The sequence below is a fragment of the Erpetoichthys calabaricus genome, chromosome 13, assembly GCF_900747795.2.
Source record: "Erpetoichthys calabaricus chromosome 13, fErpCal1.3, whole genome shotgun sequence".
NCBI lineage: Eukaryota > Metazoa > Chordata > Cladistia > Polypteriformes > Polypteridae > Erpetoichthys > Erpetoichthys calabaricus.
In genome coordinates, this window is record NC_041406.2 from 40,113,807 (window position 1) to 40,132,390 (window position 18,584).

At 39.1% G+C, this 18,584-nt stretch overlaps 1 protein-coding gene across 2 annotated transcripts in view; it reads left to right on the plus strand.

Moving 5' to 3' along the window:
* Positions 1–327: 327 nt before the first annotated feature.
* Positions 328–18,584, plus strand: part of top2b (DNA topoisomerase II beta) — a 136,280-nt gene continuing 118,023 nt past the window's right edge. The window contains exon 1 of one of the 2 annotated variants that reach the window (XM_051935519.1): positions 328–427. In XM_051935519.1, coding sequence (XP_051791479.1) covers positions 407–427 — 21 coding nt within the window. In that variant the 5' untranslated portion in view covers positions 328–406. Of the gene's footprint in view, positions 428–15,654; positions 16,216–18,584 lie in introns of those variants that run through there. The other variant, XM_028818156.2, reaches the window with a different exon arrangement.

Below are 18,584 nucleotides of genomic sequence, written 5' to 3' on the forward strand. Positions count from 1 at the left end.
ATTCACCGATTAACGTTAACTTGCACGAAGCCGCGCACACAAGAAAGTGAGGCTTTGAACATTGAACACTTTAGAGCTGTGATACAGGAGCGCTAACCAGTGCTAACGCACGCCCTTCATATTATGGAATAAAACAGCTTCGAACTGTTAATCACAAAAGCCACATAGCGTGTCGCTAAGTCTCCGAAGAAAGCACAGTGGCGTTGGAGATCGCGCAATACCTAGGTGACAAAAATGTGCCGAACGGAGTTAAATTACAAGCGAGAAGTACCTTTGTTAGAAACATCTTGTCTCAGGGGGGTTTCATCTTCATCAGCAGCATCTGCGGAAGTAAAAAAACAGGCTGTTATAGCTTCGAGATACGGAGAAGCATTGAAGTACAAAGGACGGAGCTTGGACAGAACCGATGAAGAAGCCACAGAATCATGTGAGATCGATAAGTATCTTTTTGGTCCTTTTTATTGTTTTTAGTTATACGACTAAGCCTTTAGTCAGTTTTCACTAAGTAAATTAGCCTACTTTTATAATGGGAGTTATCTAAATGTGCTTAAGGTCTACGGACGTTTATTTTTTTGTCGCCCAGCCAGGGTCGGTTTCTCACTCGGTTTCCTGCAGGGACAGACTGTATTCAGCAGTGTCAGCGATGGCTGGATTATTAATTAACTGTCGTAATTGTAAAATTACACTCGACTGCTTATATTAACATGTTTAAAATACTTATATTACTATTTTTTCATATTATTATTATTATTATTTATAAGATCCTATTCAAAGTAAGTACTCTGTATTTTGTGTCATGAATTTACATGTTTATGACCACGTAATTGAAAGTACTGTTTATTAAAGTGTGTGGCCTTTTGTTCTGCTTTATTATATTTTTAAAAATTATAATATTATAAGCCTGTTCTGTAGATATCTCTGTTCAAAAATAAACCAGTTGTGAGCTAAAACAGGAGTTACCTAAACTACCGCCTCAATTCCTGTGGAGGTGCTGGAAGTGACAACTGCGGTCGTTAAGCTCCTTTGACTCGAAGCCGACTGATTGATAAGATTGAGCGTAAGCGTCGGTCGGGCGAACATCACGAACTTGTTTAATAAAAGGTGACCCGATGTCCTGTCGACGTAGGAGAGGAGGGTCGTGTCCATTAGGTGATTCCTAGATGATTTTGTGTCTTTGAAAGTTTAGCGGGTGTTTAATGGACGAGGCTACGATGCTCTCTAGAGGAGGTTTGTAGATTTGAATGAGTTTCCTGACACCTGCTGTTTTGTGTTCGCGACCAGATCTCACCCTAAATTTTATTTATTTATTTAAACTTATACCCTTTGAACTGATAAAGCAGATGGTGCGACATAAAAGAAACGCCTCCTCCAAGCCGGTGGTCCCAGGGGCGGGCTGTGCGTGCGCCCCCAATGCCTTGTTTGTTTCTGTCAGGTTCACTACTTTAGGTAACAGGTAGTTCACATCTCAGTCTCTATATTGCTTTTTAATTCCTTGGGGTGGAAACAACTAAGCCTCCATTGCCAGTAGAGGCTTCCCCCCTCTGATATGAGACATTTATATGCTCCTTTGGGTCCGTTTTTGTCGTTTTTTTTTAAGTTGCAGTAAGGGTGGATTTCCTTCGGAACTTTACATGTACTCAGTAAATCAGTGCTTTAACCATCTAAATAGCTTGTGAATATAGACAAGCTATATGAAAATGCACAATAAGATGCTTGATCTTGTCCTGTTCGATTTTATTTTATGTCCTTTGCAGCTTTCCATTCAGGCAGTGCTGTAAGTTCTCAGATTGTAAAGATGCTTACTTGAATCCGAGCTTCAATTAAAAACAGAAAATACCCAAAAAAGGATACTGTAGCAAGTCACTCAACGTTTTAGTAACACAAAGTTAGGAACATAACAACACTGCCTACTTTCAGTGTAACGAATTTTGGATACGAGTATTCGCTAATTGAACATATTTAAAAGTGAATGGTTACGGAAGAAGTACAGTGGCTGTTTGTTATACAACTAAAAAGAAATACACACCGGCCAGGGCAACAGAAGCTGCTTTTAAGGTAAATGTCAGTCAGTCAATGTCAAACCTGCTTAGTCCTGAACAGGGTCATTCTGGAGCCTATCCCAGCTAGCACAGGCCGCCAGTCCATCGCAGGGCAAACACACACACACAAGTGCCAGTTCAGCATCGCCAGTCCACCTAACCTGCATGTCTTTGAACTGTGGGAGGAAACTGGAGCACCCAGAAGAAACTGACACAGACACAGGGAGAACATGCAAACTCCATGCAGGGAGGACTGGGGATGTGAACCCGGGTCTCCTTACTAAGAGGCAGCAGCGCTACCACTGCGCCACCCAAGGTAAATGCTGTCCTTTTTAAGTTATTCGGTATTTAGGATTGTTATCATGATTCATAAAAGTTTATTTTCAAGAGCTTTGTTAAGTTTCCTGTGACTTAATACTCTGTGAAAGGTGCTGTGTAAAAATAAGGCCTGATGAAAAGAGCAGCTAAGGAGTATGGCAACTGGGATGCATTGGTTAAATTCACTGTGGGTTAAGGAAACATTTTATTTCATATCCTTTCATGAAACTGTCAGTGGTATTTCTGCAACAACATTTGCACAGTCCCACCAGATGTTGTTCAAAATGATGAGAAGCTTTCTTCAGTAATTTAACTTATTTATTACAATAACAACTCTTAGGTTTGTCTTTTTAAGCATTGTTTCCGAATATTTCTATCATACGCACAGTATAAGCACTTATCTATACTGTAAAAAAAATAATGTTAAATTTACGGTAAAATACTGGCAAATGGGGTTGCCAGAATTTTACCATAAAAAAGAAGGTGACAATATTTTTTGGACTACAGTACACTTTAAAAAAAATGTTAAATTTATGGCAAAATACTGGCAGCTGGGATGCCAGAATTTTACTGTAATAAATAAGGTGACAATATTTTTAGGTCTACAGTATAATTTTGCAGTAAAAACTGTTTTTTCTTTGTAACAAATTCCAACAGAAGGGAATGTTTAACCATAACCAGAAATTCATTTAGTATAATAAAAATGCCAATCAATAAACCATCATAGAGTATTGTCAGGGTCAAACCCAAGTACACCGATTTAAAGTAACAACAACCAATAGCAAACATGTACCATTTAATTATACACATTGAAAACAATTCAATGTTTAAAGAAGTTATGGCACATTGTCTGGTGGGGAAGTAAAGTTTGCTTTTGTGGTGTATGGTGTCCTACAGGTGTGCCAGCTTATCGAATACAACCTACCATAAATCTGCTTCCAAAAACTCAAAAAACCTTCAGTACGCAGGGAAAAATAGGTCTGCTAACTTAGTTTAAGTTTTTTTTTCCCTTCTATTCAAAGGTATGCGGTTCACCAGGAACAATAAGGTAAAAGGGGGCGTGTCCTTATGCAAATATCGTAACCGGTTTTACTGAAACAGCAATTTACCGTTTTACATTTTATGGTTGTTTACCTTTGCTATTTAACAGTTTTACACTGTAAAATTAACAGATTTTTTCAGTGTAATTGTAATGCATCAATAAATAGTATTTAGCATATTTTGAAGGTAGAAAAATATTGATTTTACAGAACTTGGCTGTAAAAAATAATGAAATGTATTATTTAAGAAATACAGGTAATTTTCAGTAGAACATAAGGTAACTTTCCTTTTTTTCAGAAAAGGTCTTTTACTTTCACCATTTACAGTATTTTTACCGTTAAATTTACTGACATTTTTTACAGTGTAGGATGGGCTGTGGCAGGAATAGAACTTTCTGACTGAGTTGTGCAAAGCAAGTAATAAACTTCCCTCTGTAATTTAACTCATTATTAAATTGTTTATAACAACCATCAGCTTTGCTCTCACATATGCAAAGTGAATTAGGTTACTGATTCAAATCCTGCTTCTTGTAGTACACAAAATTGTCTTTGTGCCACAGGTCCTGTTAAGCTGCTTCTGGCTGAGGGGCTGCACCCATTGGCCCTGCAGTGTTCTCTGTACCGTTGAGTGTGTGTGTGTGCATGTCCAGTCTAATTTAGCTTTTTGACTTGAAGGTATTGCCTATAATAAAATGAGGCCAGCCCAAGCGATGCAGCATACTGCAGTGAAGTGGTGCAAAAAGTTCAGTACCATTTACTGTCTTGAAGGTAGATGCAGTAATTTAAACAAAAAAGAGAGCAATATAAGGAATACATTGTTCCTGAGCTATACTACTAATAATAATAACTTTATTTATATAGCACCTTATCATACATTTACATTCAACTCAAGGTGCTTTCCACTGATTATTCAACAAAAAAAAATAAAGATATACCACATTCACTTGGATTGTTATCATTAATTAATACTCAGATTATTATTTCTAATAAATGTTAGTATAATACATACAAAATAAATCATGTATTGTTAAGAAAACAGTAACCACTAAAGTGCAGAACAAGCCTTCACTCCCATCAAAAAAAGATTTTCTAATTAAAGTATTTATACATTAAGGTTGACAATAGAACTTCTTCTTCTTTCGGCTGCTCCCGTTAGGGGTTGCCACAGTGGATCATCTTCTTCCATATCTTTCTGTCCTCTGCATCTTGTTCTGTTACACCCATCACTTGTATGTCCTCTCTCACCACGTCCATAAAACTTCACTTAGGCCTTCCTCTTTTCCTCTTCACTGGCAGCTCTATTCTTAGCATCCTTCTCTGAATATACCCAGCATCTCTCCTCTGCACATGTCCAAACCAACGCAATCTCACCTCTCTGACTTTGTCTCCCAGCCGTCCAATTTGAGCTGACCCTCTAATGCACTCATTTATAATCCTGTCCATCCTCATCACACCCAGTGCAAATCTTAGCATCTTTAACTCTGCCACCTCCAGCTCTGTCTCCTGCTTTCTGGTCAGTGCCACCGTCTCCAACCCATATAACATAGCTGGTCTCACTACCATCCTGTAGACCTTCCCTTTCACTCTTGCTGATACCCGTCTGTCACAAATCACTCCTGACACTCTCCTCCACCCATTCCATCCTGCCTGCACTCTCTTTTTCACCTCTCTTCCACAATCCCCATTACTCTGTACTGTTGATCCCAAGTATTTAAACTCATCCACCTTCACCAACTCTACTCCCTGCATCCTCACCATTCCACTAACCTCCCTCTCATTTACACACACATATTCTGTCTTGTTCCTAATGACCTTCATTCCTCTCCTCTCTAGAGCATATCTCCACCTCTCCAGGGTCTCCTCAACCTGCTCCCTACTATCGCTACAGATCACAATGTCATCAGCAAACATCATAGTCCACAGGGACTCCTGTCTAATCTTGTCTGTCAGCCTGTCCATCACCATTGCAAATAAGAAAGGGCTAAGAGCTGATCCCTGATGTAATCCCACCTCCACGTTGAATGCATCCGTCGCTCCTACCGCAGACCTCACAACTGTCACACTTCCCTCGTACATATCCTGTACAACTCTTACGTACTTCTCTGCCACTCCTGACTTCCTCATATAATACAACAGCTCCTCTCGAGGCACCCTGTCATATGCTTTCTCCAGGTCCACAAAGATGCAATGCAACTCTTTCTGGCCTTCTCTAAACTTCTTCATCAACATCCTCAGAGCAAACATCTCATCTGTGGTGCTCTTTCTTGGCATTAAACCATACTGCTGCTCACTAATCATCACCTCACTTCTTAACCTAGCTTCCACTACTCTTTCCCATAACTTTATGCTGTGGCTCATCAATTTTATCCCCCTGTAGTTACTACAGTCCTGCACATCCCCCTTATTCTTAAATATTAGCACCAGTACACTTCTTCTCCACTCCTCAGGTATCCTCTCACTTTCCAAGATTCCATTAAACAATCTAGTTAAAAATTCCACTGCCATCTCTCCTAGACACCTCCATGCTTCCATAGGTATGTCATCTGGACAAACGGCCTTTCCATTTTTCATCCTCTTCATAGCTGTTCTTACTTCCTCCTTGCTAATCCGTAACACTTCCTGATTCACTATCTCCACATCATCCAACCTCTTCTCCATCTCATTCTCTTCATTCATCAGCCTCTCAAAGTAGTCTTTCCATCTGCTCAACACATTCTCCTCGCTTGTGAGTACGTTTCCATCTTTATCCTTTATTACCCTAACCTGCTGCACATCTTTCCCAGCTCGGTCCCTCTGTCTAGCCAATTGGTACAGGTCCTTTTCTTCCTTAGTGTCCAACCTCTCATACAACTCATCACACGCCTTTTCTTTAGCCTTCGTCACCTCTCTCTTCACCTTTCGCCTTATCTCCTTGTACTGTTGTCTACTTTCTGCATCTCTCTGACTATTCCACTCCTTCTTTGCCATCTTCTTCCTCTGTATACTCTCCTGTATTTCCTCATTCCACCACCATGTTTCCTTTTCCTCCTCCTTCTTTCCAGATGTCACGCCAAGCACCCTTCTTGCTGTCACCCTTACTGCATCTGCTGTAGTTTCCCAGCTGTCTGGGAACTCTTCACTGCCATCCAGTGCCTGTCTCACCTTCTCCCTAAACTCAACCTTGCTGTCTTCCTTTTTCAACTTCCACCATTTGATCCTTGGCTCTGCCCTCACTCTCTTCCTCTTCTTGATCTCCAACGTCATCCTACAGACCACCATCCTATGCTGCTTAACTACACTTTCCCCTGCCACCACTTTGCAGTCTTCAATCTCCTTCAGATCAACTCTTCTGCCTAGGATGTAATCTACCTTTGTGCATCTTTCTCCACTCTTGTACGTAACCCTATGTTCCTCCCTCTTCTTAAAAAAATAAGTATTCACCACAGCCATGTCCATCCTTTTGGCAACATGCACTATCCTCTGACCTTCTTCATTCCTCTCCTTGACACCATACCTACCCATCACCTCCTCGTCTCCACTGTTCCCTTCACCAACATGCCCATTGAAATCTGCTCCAATCACCACTTTCTGTCCCTTGGGTACACTGTTCATCACTTCATCCAACTCACTCCAAAAATCTTATTTCTCATCCATTGCATACCCAACTTGCGGTGCATATGCACTAACAACATTCACCATTACACCTCCAATTTCCAGCTTCATAATCATTACTCTGCCTGACACTCTTTTCACCTCCAAAACACTCTTGACATACTGTTCCTTCAGAATAACTCTTACCTCATTTCTCCTCCCATCCACACCATGATAGAACAATTTGAATCCACCTCCGATCCACCTGGCCTTACTCCCCTTCCATTTAGTCTCTTGCACACACAATATATCAACCTTCCTTCTCTCCATCATATCTGCTAACTCTCTTCACTTACCAGTCATACTGCCAACATTCAAAGTTCCTACCCTCAGTTCCACTCTCTTTACTTTCCTCCTTTCCTCCTGCCTCCGGACACATCTCCCCCTTTTTCTTCTCCTTCTTCTTCTTTGGCCAACAGTAGCCCAATTTCTGCCAGCACCCTGTTGGCGGTCATTGTTAACCCGGGGCTCGACCGATCCGGTATGGAAATTTGTATTGTTGTCCGCATATTGATTTGGCAAAATTTTACATTGGATGCCTTTCCTGACGTAACCCTCCCCATTTATCCGGGCTTGGGACCGGCACGAAGAAACACACTGGTTTGTGCATCCCCTGTGGCTGGGTTAAGGTTGACACATGCCAAGTTAAAATGTAGACATATACTGCATATATTTATTTATATATATATATATATATTAATTAGGTAAGGTTGACAATAGAACAACCAGACCTAATTAATATATATATAAATAAATAAATGCAGTATGTGTCTACATTTTACCTTGGCATGTGTACATGACAACCCAATGAGTAGAAACAGTTTGATGTTATTAAAGTTAATGAAAAGATACAAAAGCAAATGAAACAGTCCATACGGTTTGGGTTGATTTAGGATGTATATGAAATTCTTGATTCGTGAATGTGATTGTTTGACCAGCTGAAATGGAGGAGAGGAAAACAAAAAACTCCTACGATGGGCCACAGGAGAAATATAAACCTCTGGAGGGCCACAGTCAGAAGGCAGAAACGAGCACATGAAATAGTTATGTCTGACAGTAATCAGCTTCTGCAGCATGTAAGTGAGAATGACCTTGGCCAGCTGGTTAGCACAGTCGATAATAAGGTTTCCAAGTCCTCCTCATTTCCTGCAGCACCCCAGGGGCCTCATGCATAACGCCATGCGTAGAACTCACACTATAACATGGTGTAAGCACAAAAGCAGGAATGTGCGTACGCACAGAAAAATCCAGATGCAGGAATCTGTACGTACGCAAACTTCCATGTTCTTCCGCTACATAAATTCCGATCAGCGTGAAAAGTAACGCACGTGCACGCGCCTTCTGTCCCGCCCCAACTCCTCCCAGAATTACACCTCTTTGAATATGCAAATCAATATAAATAGCCTTCTGTGAAAAGACAATGGGAAAAGCACGGGGGAAAATATAAGAATTTCAGCGAATACCAAATGGAGGCAAAGGAAAAACGTACTATTTGTTGGTTTAAACAGTGGTATAATCAACAAAATGAAGTTGATCAAGTGACAGAGTGTCGGAGAAACTTGAAAGCTCAAGTTCACAAAGTTGCACAGTGCCCGAAATAAAAAAGAAATCACATATCAAAGTCGCCGTGAAAAGGCAAGTTATAGCCCACCGTCTGAGTGTCATATGAAAGCTTATTAGGGTACAGACAAAAAAATAGGCACACAGTGGGAAAAAAGCACGAAATGTCAACTTTAATCTCGAAATTTCCACTTTAATCACGTAGTTAATTTTGCCATTAAAGTAGAACATCATAAACTTCATCTTAAAATCGTTTAATTTACTAGTTTCTCAAATCCCATTGTTACTAAATTAGCACATTAAATGCTTTGTTCTGTATTTGATCTTCTATGTGCTCTGTGTGTGAATCACTACCTGCTTCTTAAACGGGCTTTCTTTTTCTCCGACAGGACACAGAATCCATTACATTCGTGAAATTACAGCTCTCTGAATAATTAAAATACTGAGATGTATATGTGATATCTTTTTCATGATGATTGGAGTTAAAGCTTGTTATTAAACATGGGAACACGGTGGCGCAGTGCTTGTTCATGTCTCATGCAAGAGGCTTGCTGCGCCATGCGCGACCTTCGATGAAATAATTTATTTAAGCAGTACTGTCTCTTTCAAACATACTAACCTCCAATTCCTGTCCTTACTTTTCTTTCTCCAAATACCCAATCGCCACACAATCAGCTCTGTAATAGACGTTAAGCCATCTGTAAGCTTAGAACGCAGATTCTTCAAAACTTTTAAGGAACATTGAAATATCTTCGTATTACATGTTTAATTATTCTATCCGTCTATCCTTCCAGTGTCGCGTCAGCACGAGCAAGAATACAACGCAATGCAGGAACAATCCATGAACTAGCTAGCGCTGCGGCACCGTGTCCTCACATGTTTAATTATTAACAATTCAGATTATTTAAATGAAGTTAAAGTTTTTTCTGTATAATATAATCAACATATTTTACTGCATTTCATCTTAAAAATGATATCATCATCATATGTAAATGCGCGCTTTATAAAGTGGCGCAGGTTGTGCAATATTATAACTGTATCCCAAGTTTACAGTGAGGTGATTGTACTTATAAGTACAAACAGTTCTACAAGGAGCACTTGATGGACTGATTGAGTTCGTTTAGAGTTCTTGGGATGAAACGTTTTCTAAACCACGAAGTCCGTACAGGGAAGTCTCTGAAACGTTTTGCCGTGGCTGAGGCAGCGTCTGCTTCATGCTGTGTACCGATAATTCTCTTTCCAATCAGCTGCTGCTGTGATTCCCCACTCAGATACAGTGATATAAATACTCCGAGTGGTGCAGTGAGAGTAATATGGAAAAAGATGATCTGCTGTGGCAACCCTTAACTGGAGCAGCTGAAAGAAGAACAAGATGCATTGAGAGTAACAACGCTAAAGCAGTTATGGTATTTGGAATACTATGGCTATTCCCTGGACCATTATATTGTTGCAGGTTAATTACAATCAGATGCATTACACTAATAAACAATATGCAGTTAGTTTCAGTGTACGGTATTTATAAAGCCGCGTCAGGAATGTGGATCTAAGAAAGAAAGGGTGACCACACAGGAACAGTAGCACTGCTTTGACGCTGGGTGTCGCCAGTCTGCAAAACCGAGCGGAGAAATTGCATACGCCAGGGCATGAGGTACCATGGAAAGGTGCGTGGCTTTACGCCAAGTTTAGGTTTGATACATCGCGATTTGAGCGTGGAAACGTTCGTACGCAACATTTCTGTGCGTACGCACCGTTTATACATGAGGCCCCAGGTGACTAGAATAGAGTGCTTTGAGCAGGTGTGGACTCTTTTTTTTTAATTTTATTTTGTGCACTGCCTCTTGACTTTCATCTACACTGAGGAAGGCCACGATAAATTTGAAACAGCCACCTAGGATACTTATGTGTGCTCCTTCCACTTTTAGCAGTCTGCTTCTGTTTTATTTAGATATTATTCTGGTGTCTCTCTATTATAATAAAAAAGTCTTGGGAGACAAGACTTTTTATCCTACGACGAGACGTGATCTTTTGAAGAGAGACACTTTCAAGTCCTGTGAGACAAGACTAACACAAAGAGTAGATGACAAAGTAGAACGTTGTAAAGAATTAAAAAATGTTGGCACGATACCTATGCAGCGCAACGAAAAATGCACAGAAAACTCTTGTGATTCATATCCACATTCTTGGACAACTAGGAAGTTTTCTTTCTGGTTGCCCTACAACAGCAATGACATGAATACAGACAACAGTCCATGCCAACATAGTGACGTCCACATAAAAAAATAAAAATAAATAAATAACAAAAAACATTAAAATGAACTTGAAACATAAAATAAATAGTATATTGTCAAAAAACCCTAAGGGGGCTAAACAATGTCTCCATGAAACAAAAGCAAAAGGCAGAAAATATTTTTTAAAACAACCATATCTCAACAGGCAAAGACTGAGGACAGGAAGAGAAATGTGTGTCAGAACAAACACAAGTTAAAACCAGGATGCCAAAAGGACTATAGGCAAAATCCAAAATGTGAAAATTGAAATCAAAGTCAAAAGTCATTGCCAATACTGTAAATGCTAAGAGCTCTGTATAGGATAATTGCTAAGGTCTTTTTTAACAGAATATCCATATTCAAGGACAGTGCATAGAAGATGGCATCAGGTTTTAAAACTCTACATGTGTGATGTCACACAGTGTAACCTTTAGAGAAGGTGTCCATAACTATGAATCGTGCTTCCTAACGATGGGGCTGCAAAAACTGCTGTTCCCAAGTCCAAACAAAGTGGAGTCATGGGGCATACAAATCATGATATTAATCAAAGTACACTTTCCTTCAGACAAAATATAGAAAGTAATTAGTAATAGACTTCATGTTTTTAGAAGAATTAAATGGATAGGACTGGCGAGCTTTGTTGTGCTGAATGGCCCATTCTTGTCTAGATTGTTCGAAATGTTCTAAATTGGGATTCCCACCCATCTATCTGTCCCAACTAAGCACAAAAAGGGCCTTGTAGAATCTTTATGTTAAAATTTTAAAAATCATAAAAATGCTCTTCAATGACAGTGAAGCTCCATGGCACACAAAGTCAAAAGCATTTTCCTTAAACAAAGGCAATTCAACAGAACAAAGTCCCAATGCGTTAAGCCAAAAACAAAATCAACAAGTCAAAAAATTCAAAGAAACAAATAAGCACAGTAGAACACAATGCACAAGAACTCCCCAGTCCCTGGTACATTCAAAATGAACTTCCAGGAACTGTGGGAGACCCTCCAGATTTATAGGGCAGAGGGCAGTTTCTGGTGGGGTTTGGCAGGTGGCCCTGTCTCTTGGGGCACCACCCACAAAGCACATGAAACATAACAAAAAGCAGCTTACATCTATTTATTATATTAAAAAATCTTTCGACGAGACTTTTTACGAGTCGAGACAAGACTTTTTGGAAAAGATTTTTTCAAGTCCCGTGAAAGACTTTTTAGGAGACGAGACATTTTGGAAAAGATTTTTTCAAGTCCCGCGAGACGAGAATATTGCCATGAGATTATTTTAAGTCACGTCCTCCTATCAACCATTTTCAAACAAGAACACGGTACTCTCACATCTCACTCTTGTAAATGCTTTTGTCAGACACACTTTCTGCACTCTCGGGTCTTATAAATTTTAATGTTTTCCGCACTTTAACTTCCCAATTAAAGAAGATGTATTATGTCCAAATCGTATTGAAGAATTTCATCGCAAAGGGTTATCAATAGAAAAAATGAGTACACGGACAATCCTAGCACCTAGAAACGAGGAAGTCAAAAAAAAAAAAAAGTAAAACGGCAAAATGGTTAAATGCGTATTGATAGACTATGCTGAAACAGTTCGTGGTGGTCATGCGGAAGATGAAAAAAACAACTTGCAATATTCCGAAGAATATCTACAACCATTAATGCGTCTTCCACTGCAGGAATTGCTGTAGAAAGAAGGATGTATCCTAGAAAGGTAATGTAGTACATCTTCCACTGATAACATTAGACAACAAAGGAAATCTTGATATGCCATTCATATTAAAATGTTAACAGTTTCCTGTTAGAATAGCTTTTGCAAAGACAACAAATCTTAGAGCCAAACATTCGAAAAAGTCGTTTTATTTAATAGAGAGAAAGAAACGTTGATGCAAATGTAACACTTCAAATGAAAATTAAAATCTGTTTAAATTGTAATTGTATCACCATATGTGAGCGGCAGAACCGCAAAGAGACTAGCGTGTAACGCTGGCAAGCAAAGCGAGCAGAGGCAAAGTCCCCTAGTACATAAAAAAAAAACCTCAAAAATAAATAATGATGCACATAATCAACATAAATAGAAGAATCAAGAATGAACAAAAGGGATAAAAAACATGAATTAGAACTTTAACCAGTAGATTGATAACAGGTTTCATTTCAGTTTTAATCTTGCTTTGCTTTTCACTTCCCGTTCATCTTTTCTCATTCCAAATTTAGATGTGTTGGTGGTCCAGGTAATGACCCTGCTCTCTGATTGATCCTTTATTCCTGTTTATTCTTTTCAGTATCCATCTCTTGGCTTTTCGTAAGCTCACAAAAATCCTTGATTTTTTTTTTAAGCTGGGGATCCTCTTCTTGGGTGCAGATAATAATGGCATATATTAAAAATATATTCTTAAAATGTTTATTGTGACTCAACTTAGTCATCATAATAAAAATTTACCATTTTTTTAAAGATATGCTCAATGCAATTTGTTGACTAGCAAAATATTTCTTTTTCTGTATGTGAAACTTTTTTGGGCCTGGAACTGTTAGCCTGTTTCCAGGTTTTTGGGTCAAGTCCTTCACATTGTCTCTCCCGTGCTCCCTCACACAAGGTTTACTAGAGGTCGTCTCCTTCCTTGGTCACCCTCCTTACAGCTCTAATGATCTTTCTTCTGCTGAGTCTCCTTCCTGTGTTTTCATACTGCTAACTCTGTCTCAAACTGATCACTTGGGATTTGAGGCAACACCACCTGTCTTCATTTTCCCCAGCTCTATGGGCTGATCCTAGTCAGGATTATTTCTGAGATTACCGGTGGCTACATACCCAAGAAAATGGATTTGAGAAAGGGAGCGGGTCTTGTGAGCGCTACTATTTAAGTGCTTGATCCTTTCTTTCTTTCTTTCTTTCTTTCTTTCTTTCTTTCTTTCTTTCTTTCTTTCACACTTTGAACAACTTCTCAGGATGGCTATGAACAGGTATTTCTCCTTGGTTTGTGTGAAAAAAGAATTTTCATTCCATAAACGCCACTGGTCCTAAGTTATGCAGGGGGTGAATCTCATTCCTCATTCTCTTCTGCAAGCCATTTATGTGATGATTTGAGAAAGATGAAGACAAAAAGTCAAAATCATTAGTAAACAGCAAGGAAGTAACCCTTGACTGCCCAAATTGTACACTGCAAAAACTGCACAAATTCTGCAACCTCATTAAGTAGATTCACCAAGAATATGAACACAGTGGCACTTCCACAGCTGTTTAGCTTAGTCTCTTGACTGGGTGTGGCAATTGGCATGCTATGCAGTTGAACATTAAGCCAGTTGTTGCTACACTTGCTGGTTATGTGACAGCATTTGGGTTTCAGTAAATGTCAACTGGGTTCACTTTGAAATATTGTCCAATGTCCATTTTTGCTTTGTCTGCCTCTTTTCCTTTTTCCCTGCACTATTTCTTGCAAGATTGTCTCAGAAAGGCTATCAGATCTTGTTGCATTACCATCCTTCTCTTTACTATTGTGAGGAAGTCTTTATAGTTGCCTGATTGTTACTAGATGATGCAAAGGATCTCATCATTATTACAGTGACTCCAAAATCTTGTACATCATCTACTTATATGATGCACCATCATAAACAATGCAGATGGAGGCAGTCTGCTTTTAGTTTGCATGGAAGAAAGATTCCTTGCACTTCCTGAAGCCAAGATTCTGACATCTTTCTGTTCCAATGTATAATTTTCCCAGTAGGGCTGGGGGGTTGTGGTTTTTTGGCCAGATTAATTTGCCAGATAGTACAGTACTCCTTTTTGAAAGCAGGGATGATCCACTGCTTCAGAGAAACTGCCACCACCTTCGCGGCAATGTTAAATGTGTCTGTTTAACAACTAATTCAGATAACATTCAATGGCTTCAGAATTTCTAGCTTCCTTTCATCCATCTGCAAATCCAGGGCTGGGTGTACAATATTGGCGATTTTGATTTTGTCATCCAGTCCCCCCCCCACCCCCACACATAGTCCCGTCTTTGATTCTTCATAAATGTGTGACCACCCCCACCTCCCCCCCCCCATGGCTCTACCACTCTTTAAACTTGATAATATTAAAAACTGCCTTCAATAATTCATGGTTTGGTTGCAACACTTTCACTTTTGCCTATGGCAGTAAAAAAGATAGAACCAGTACAGCATTCATCCTTACGTCTGTTGAGATTTTCAGCCTGTGGAGTGATTTCAGCAACTGATAAGGACTTGTCCTACATCTGGCACAGTCACCTCTCAGGAACGCATGTCCATGATGCTTGTCTGGGGTTCGTCAAAGCACTATCTCCACCTCATGCCAATATCTCCAGTACAGCTTCATACTGTATTTCCTTAGTTCCATTGAGAAGAAGCCGAGAAGAAGTGTTATTAAGTCTGGGAATGCCTGGCTTGGCTTTCCATTGTATTACACTGAATTAAGAAACCTGTGTAAGTCTCTTAGAAAATTGATGGATGGATGTTGTGTTCTCACAACAGTTCTCCTTAAACTGGAAAAGACTAAACCCATGTAGGGATGATTTAAAATATTTGCTCTCAAAGAGCAAATATAACATAATTCCAACAAGAGAATAAAGCCATAATATAAAATAATCCAGTTTGCGAAGAAGCACAACTGAATAGCTGCATCCTCTTTTGTAAAGGATCCCATTTGGACTACTGTACTGTAACGCTCAAAATGAAGCGGTATTTCCTGTTGCTATGAGTATCTACGTCACGTCTACGGGTCGAATTTTCTAATTGGTTGTTTCCGTTACTCGCGGAGATCTCACCACTGGATTGGTCAATTCTGCCAAAAGGGGTTTGTCGTTTTGCGGGCGGTGATGCCGGACGGAAGAAGCGGTGGCGTTATTGTTTGTGAAAGAAAACCGGAGAGGGAAAGAGTTAATGTTGTACAGAATGTTTATTTAAGTCGGAATTCGCCTGTTTTTGTATATGTTTAAACGATACTGCAGTAGTATTATGTTGAATGTTTTTATATCGTATTTATACTGTTTTTTAAATTTTCGGAACCGAAGCGTCTGCAGGCCGTAAATAAGCCGCCACTCGTCGAGTTTAACAATAACCGCACAGCAGTCTCCTCGTCTCGGGTAGCATCTCTGGATTAACCCCCGACATTTTACTTTTATAAAGATCGACGTTTAGAGATTTTTTTTAATAGAGAAAACGAGAAATAAACCGTATGCACGTTTGTCTGATGGAGCCGCTTGATTAACAAATTGATGGAGGGGGTTTAACGTTTGTATTTAAGATTTTATTTTGTATAGTTGTTTTTAAAATTTAATTCTGTTACTGAGAAGAACACAAAGCAAACAAAATGTCCAACGGAGAAGCAGGGAGCGGAGAACTGACTTGGGTGGTAAGTTTAAATAACGGCGAAAAACTGTGCTGTGTGTTTTGTATCTTGATGTTGCCTATCTTGACTTTGCATGCTGTTTTGTGGAGAGAAGTTGCATGCTTATTAAATACCAGATAAAGCTTTTTTGCTATTTTTGTTTGAGGTTAACGCAATGACCAAGACTCAGAGGACAGAATTTCCCAAATTATGGAAAGTAGTAGACGCATTTTCTAGTGTCGAAATGGTGGTACGAGGTTTTCGAGCTCTCCTTTCGAGAGGCACAGGGGCCATAATAACCTAAACTGTAATGATTTATGCGAAACTTCACCCCCACCACAAACCATGTTTCATGGAAGTGAGGCCATTGTGCATCTTGATATAATGATGTGTTCACTCGGAACGTTTAAATTGTAAAAGATTGCTTCCAGATTCTTGATGAGAACGCATAAAGTTGTGATTTGTTCCACTGAGGTCGCTGGCTCTGACAGTGATTTAATTCGGTCCGTACCGTGAATTTCACGAAGATAATAACGGAGCATTTGGCCTTTTGTGTCGAGGATGCTTTGCAAAGTTCAGGACAGATAAGGTTTTTGAAAAACAGTGCGAGAAGCTGGATGACATATTTATGTCAATAGGTCCTTCCCGAGTGAAGCGTGTCAGAATGTAAATATGAGGGATTAGACTTTTCAGATTTAAAGTAACATCAATATACAGTACTGTATGTTAGGTCTGTAATTTTAGAACCTTTTATGTATTTATTTTCAAAGCTTTTTGTAGTCGGTGTGATGCTGAGTGGTTGAGCATCTTGGTAGGTGGATTTCTGTTAACCGGTGATCACTGTGGTGTTGCATTTGTGAGAGTGGGTTACTCGTTCGTTTCAGTTCCTATATAGCGCTTTTCACGCCAGGTTAAGAGAAATCATTGACAATATTTCCTGCAGGCAACATTTTGCACCAGGTCACTTGATATATTACTGCTAGTTATGTTTCAGATTTTCTCCCAGAGGTGGTTGATTTTGCGTTTATAGACTTGAATGCTTTAGTTACGTTACACTTGATGTGTAGTTAAGACATTTGGAGGCTACTGGACAATCAGTTGATGTCTTCTTTCTAATAATAAACAACACATCCTTAAGGTGTTAATTTAATGTGTATATATTTATGGTCATGTCCCAGAAATTGAAGTTTACGGACTGCACTTTTTTTTCATTTGTTTCTTTTACTCCCTTAACAGTGTTGCAAATAATAACTTATTTTAATTAAGTTTTAAGTCATGTTTACTTTACTAATCATCAGGTAGAAAAAAATAAAACATTTGACAAGCTCTCCTTTTAGTTTGTATCAAAAGCAAAGTATGTTTATTATTGTCAGGTTGGTATTGTGTCAGTTTTTATTTAGAGTTTGTGTGTAGTTGAAATAGAATGTTACAGTAAACCTTAATTTTCAGTTGTGTTGGAAAAGAGTAGACATTTAACAGTAGTGATATTAGGTGTTTTCCCAAATGATAATCTTTGTAGTTAGCTCAGGAGTTAAACATGGCAGACGGTCCTCATCTTTTCATTAACTGTCTTAGTGCTGATGGCCGTTTTCTGTATGTTTAGTGGTGTAACAAATGCTGCAGGAGTATTTATAGTTTGAGGGTACAATACAAAAACTGTGCCTTTGTTTGTTAATGGTGCAGAAAATAGAATTGCTAGCTGTAACCAATCAGGAAGAATTTTTTTGGTAAAACACTTAGTGCTCATTTATTGTAATTTTCTTTTTTTAACCCTGTGGTCCAGTTATTTGATTAAGTTTCTATGTTTGCTATTGAAACAACTTAACACACCAACACCAAGCTCCTTCTCAGTTCTCTTGGTGAATGTTCATTCCCCATTTACCAGTTATGGAGCTATTCAGCTTAATGGTCAAATTTTAGTTGCCTGCTGTAGAAATTGAAAGGGATGATGAAACAGTTTTTCCAGTTAACTTGAAGCAGCACCCAGTGTTGCATAGTGAAGTAATTTTAAGCCATGGTCCATTTGTCTGCTAGTCTGGCTTCAGTCTGTTCTGGTGTTTCACTTGTTTTGAGCCACCAGTTGCCATTGTTGTTCAAAACTGTAGTTTAAAAAAACAAAACAAAAACAAAACCCACAACGTAATAGTATCCCCAGTGTAAAAGTGTTGAGTTTGGATATACAGGTGCCGGTCATAAAATTAGAATATCATGACAAAGTTGATTTATTTCAGTAATTCCATTCAAAAAGTGAAACTTGTATATTAGATTCATTCATTACACACAGACTGATGTTTAATCAGATGTTTATTTCTTTTAATTTTGATGATTATAACTGACAACTAATGAAAGTCCCAAATTCAGTATCTCGGAAAATTAGAATATTGTGAAAAGGT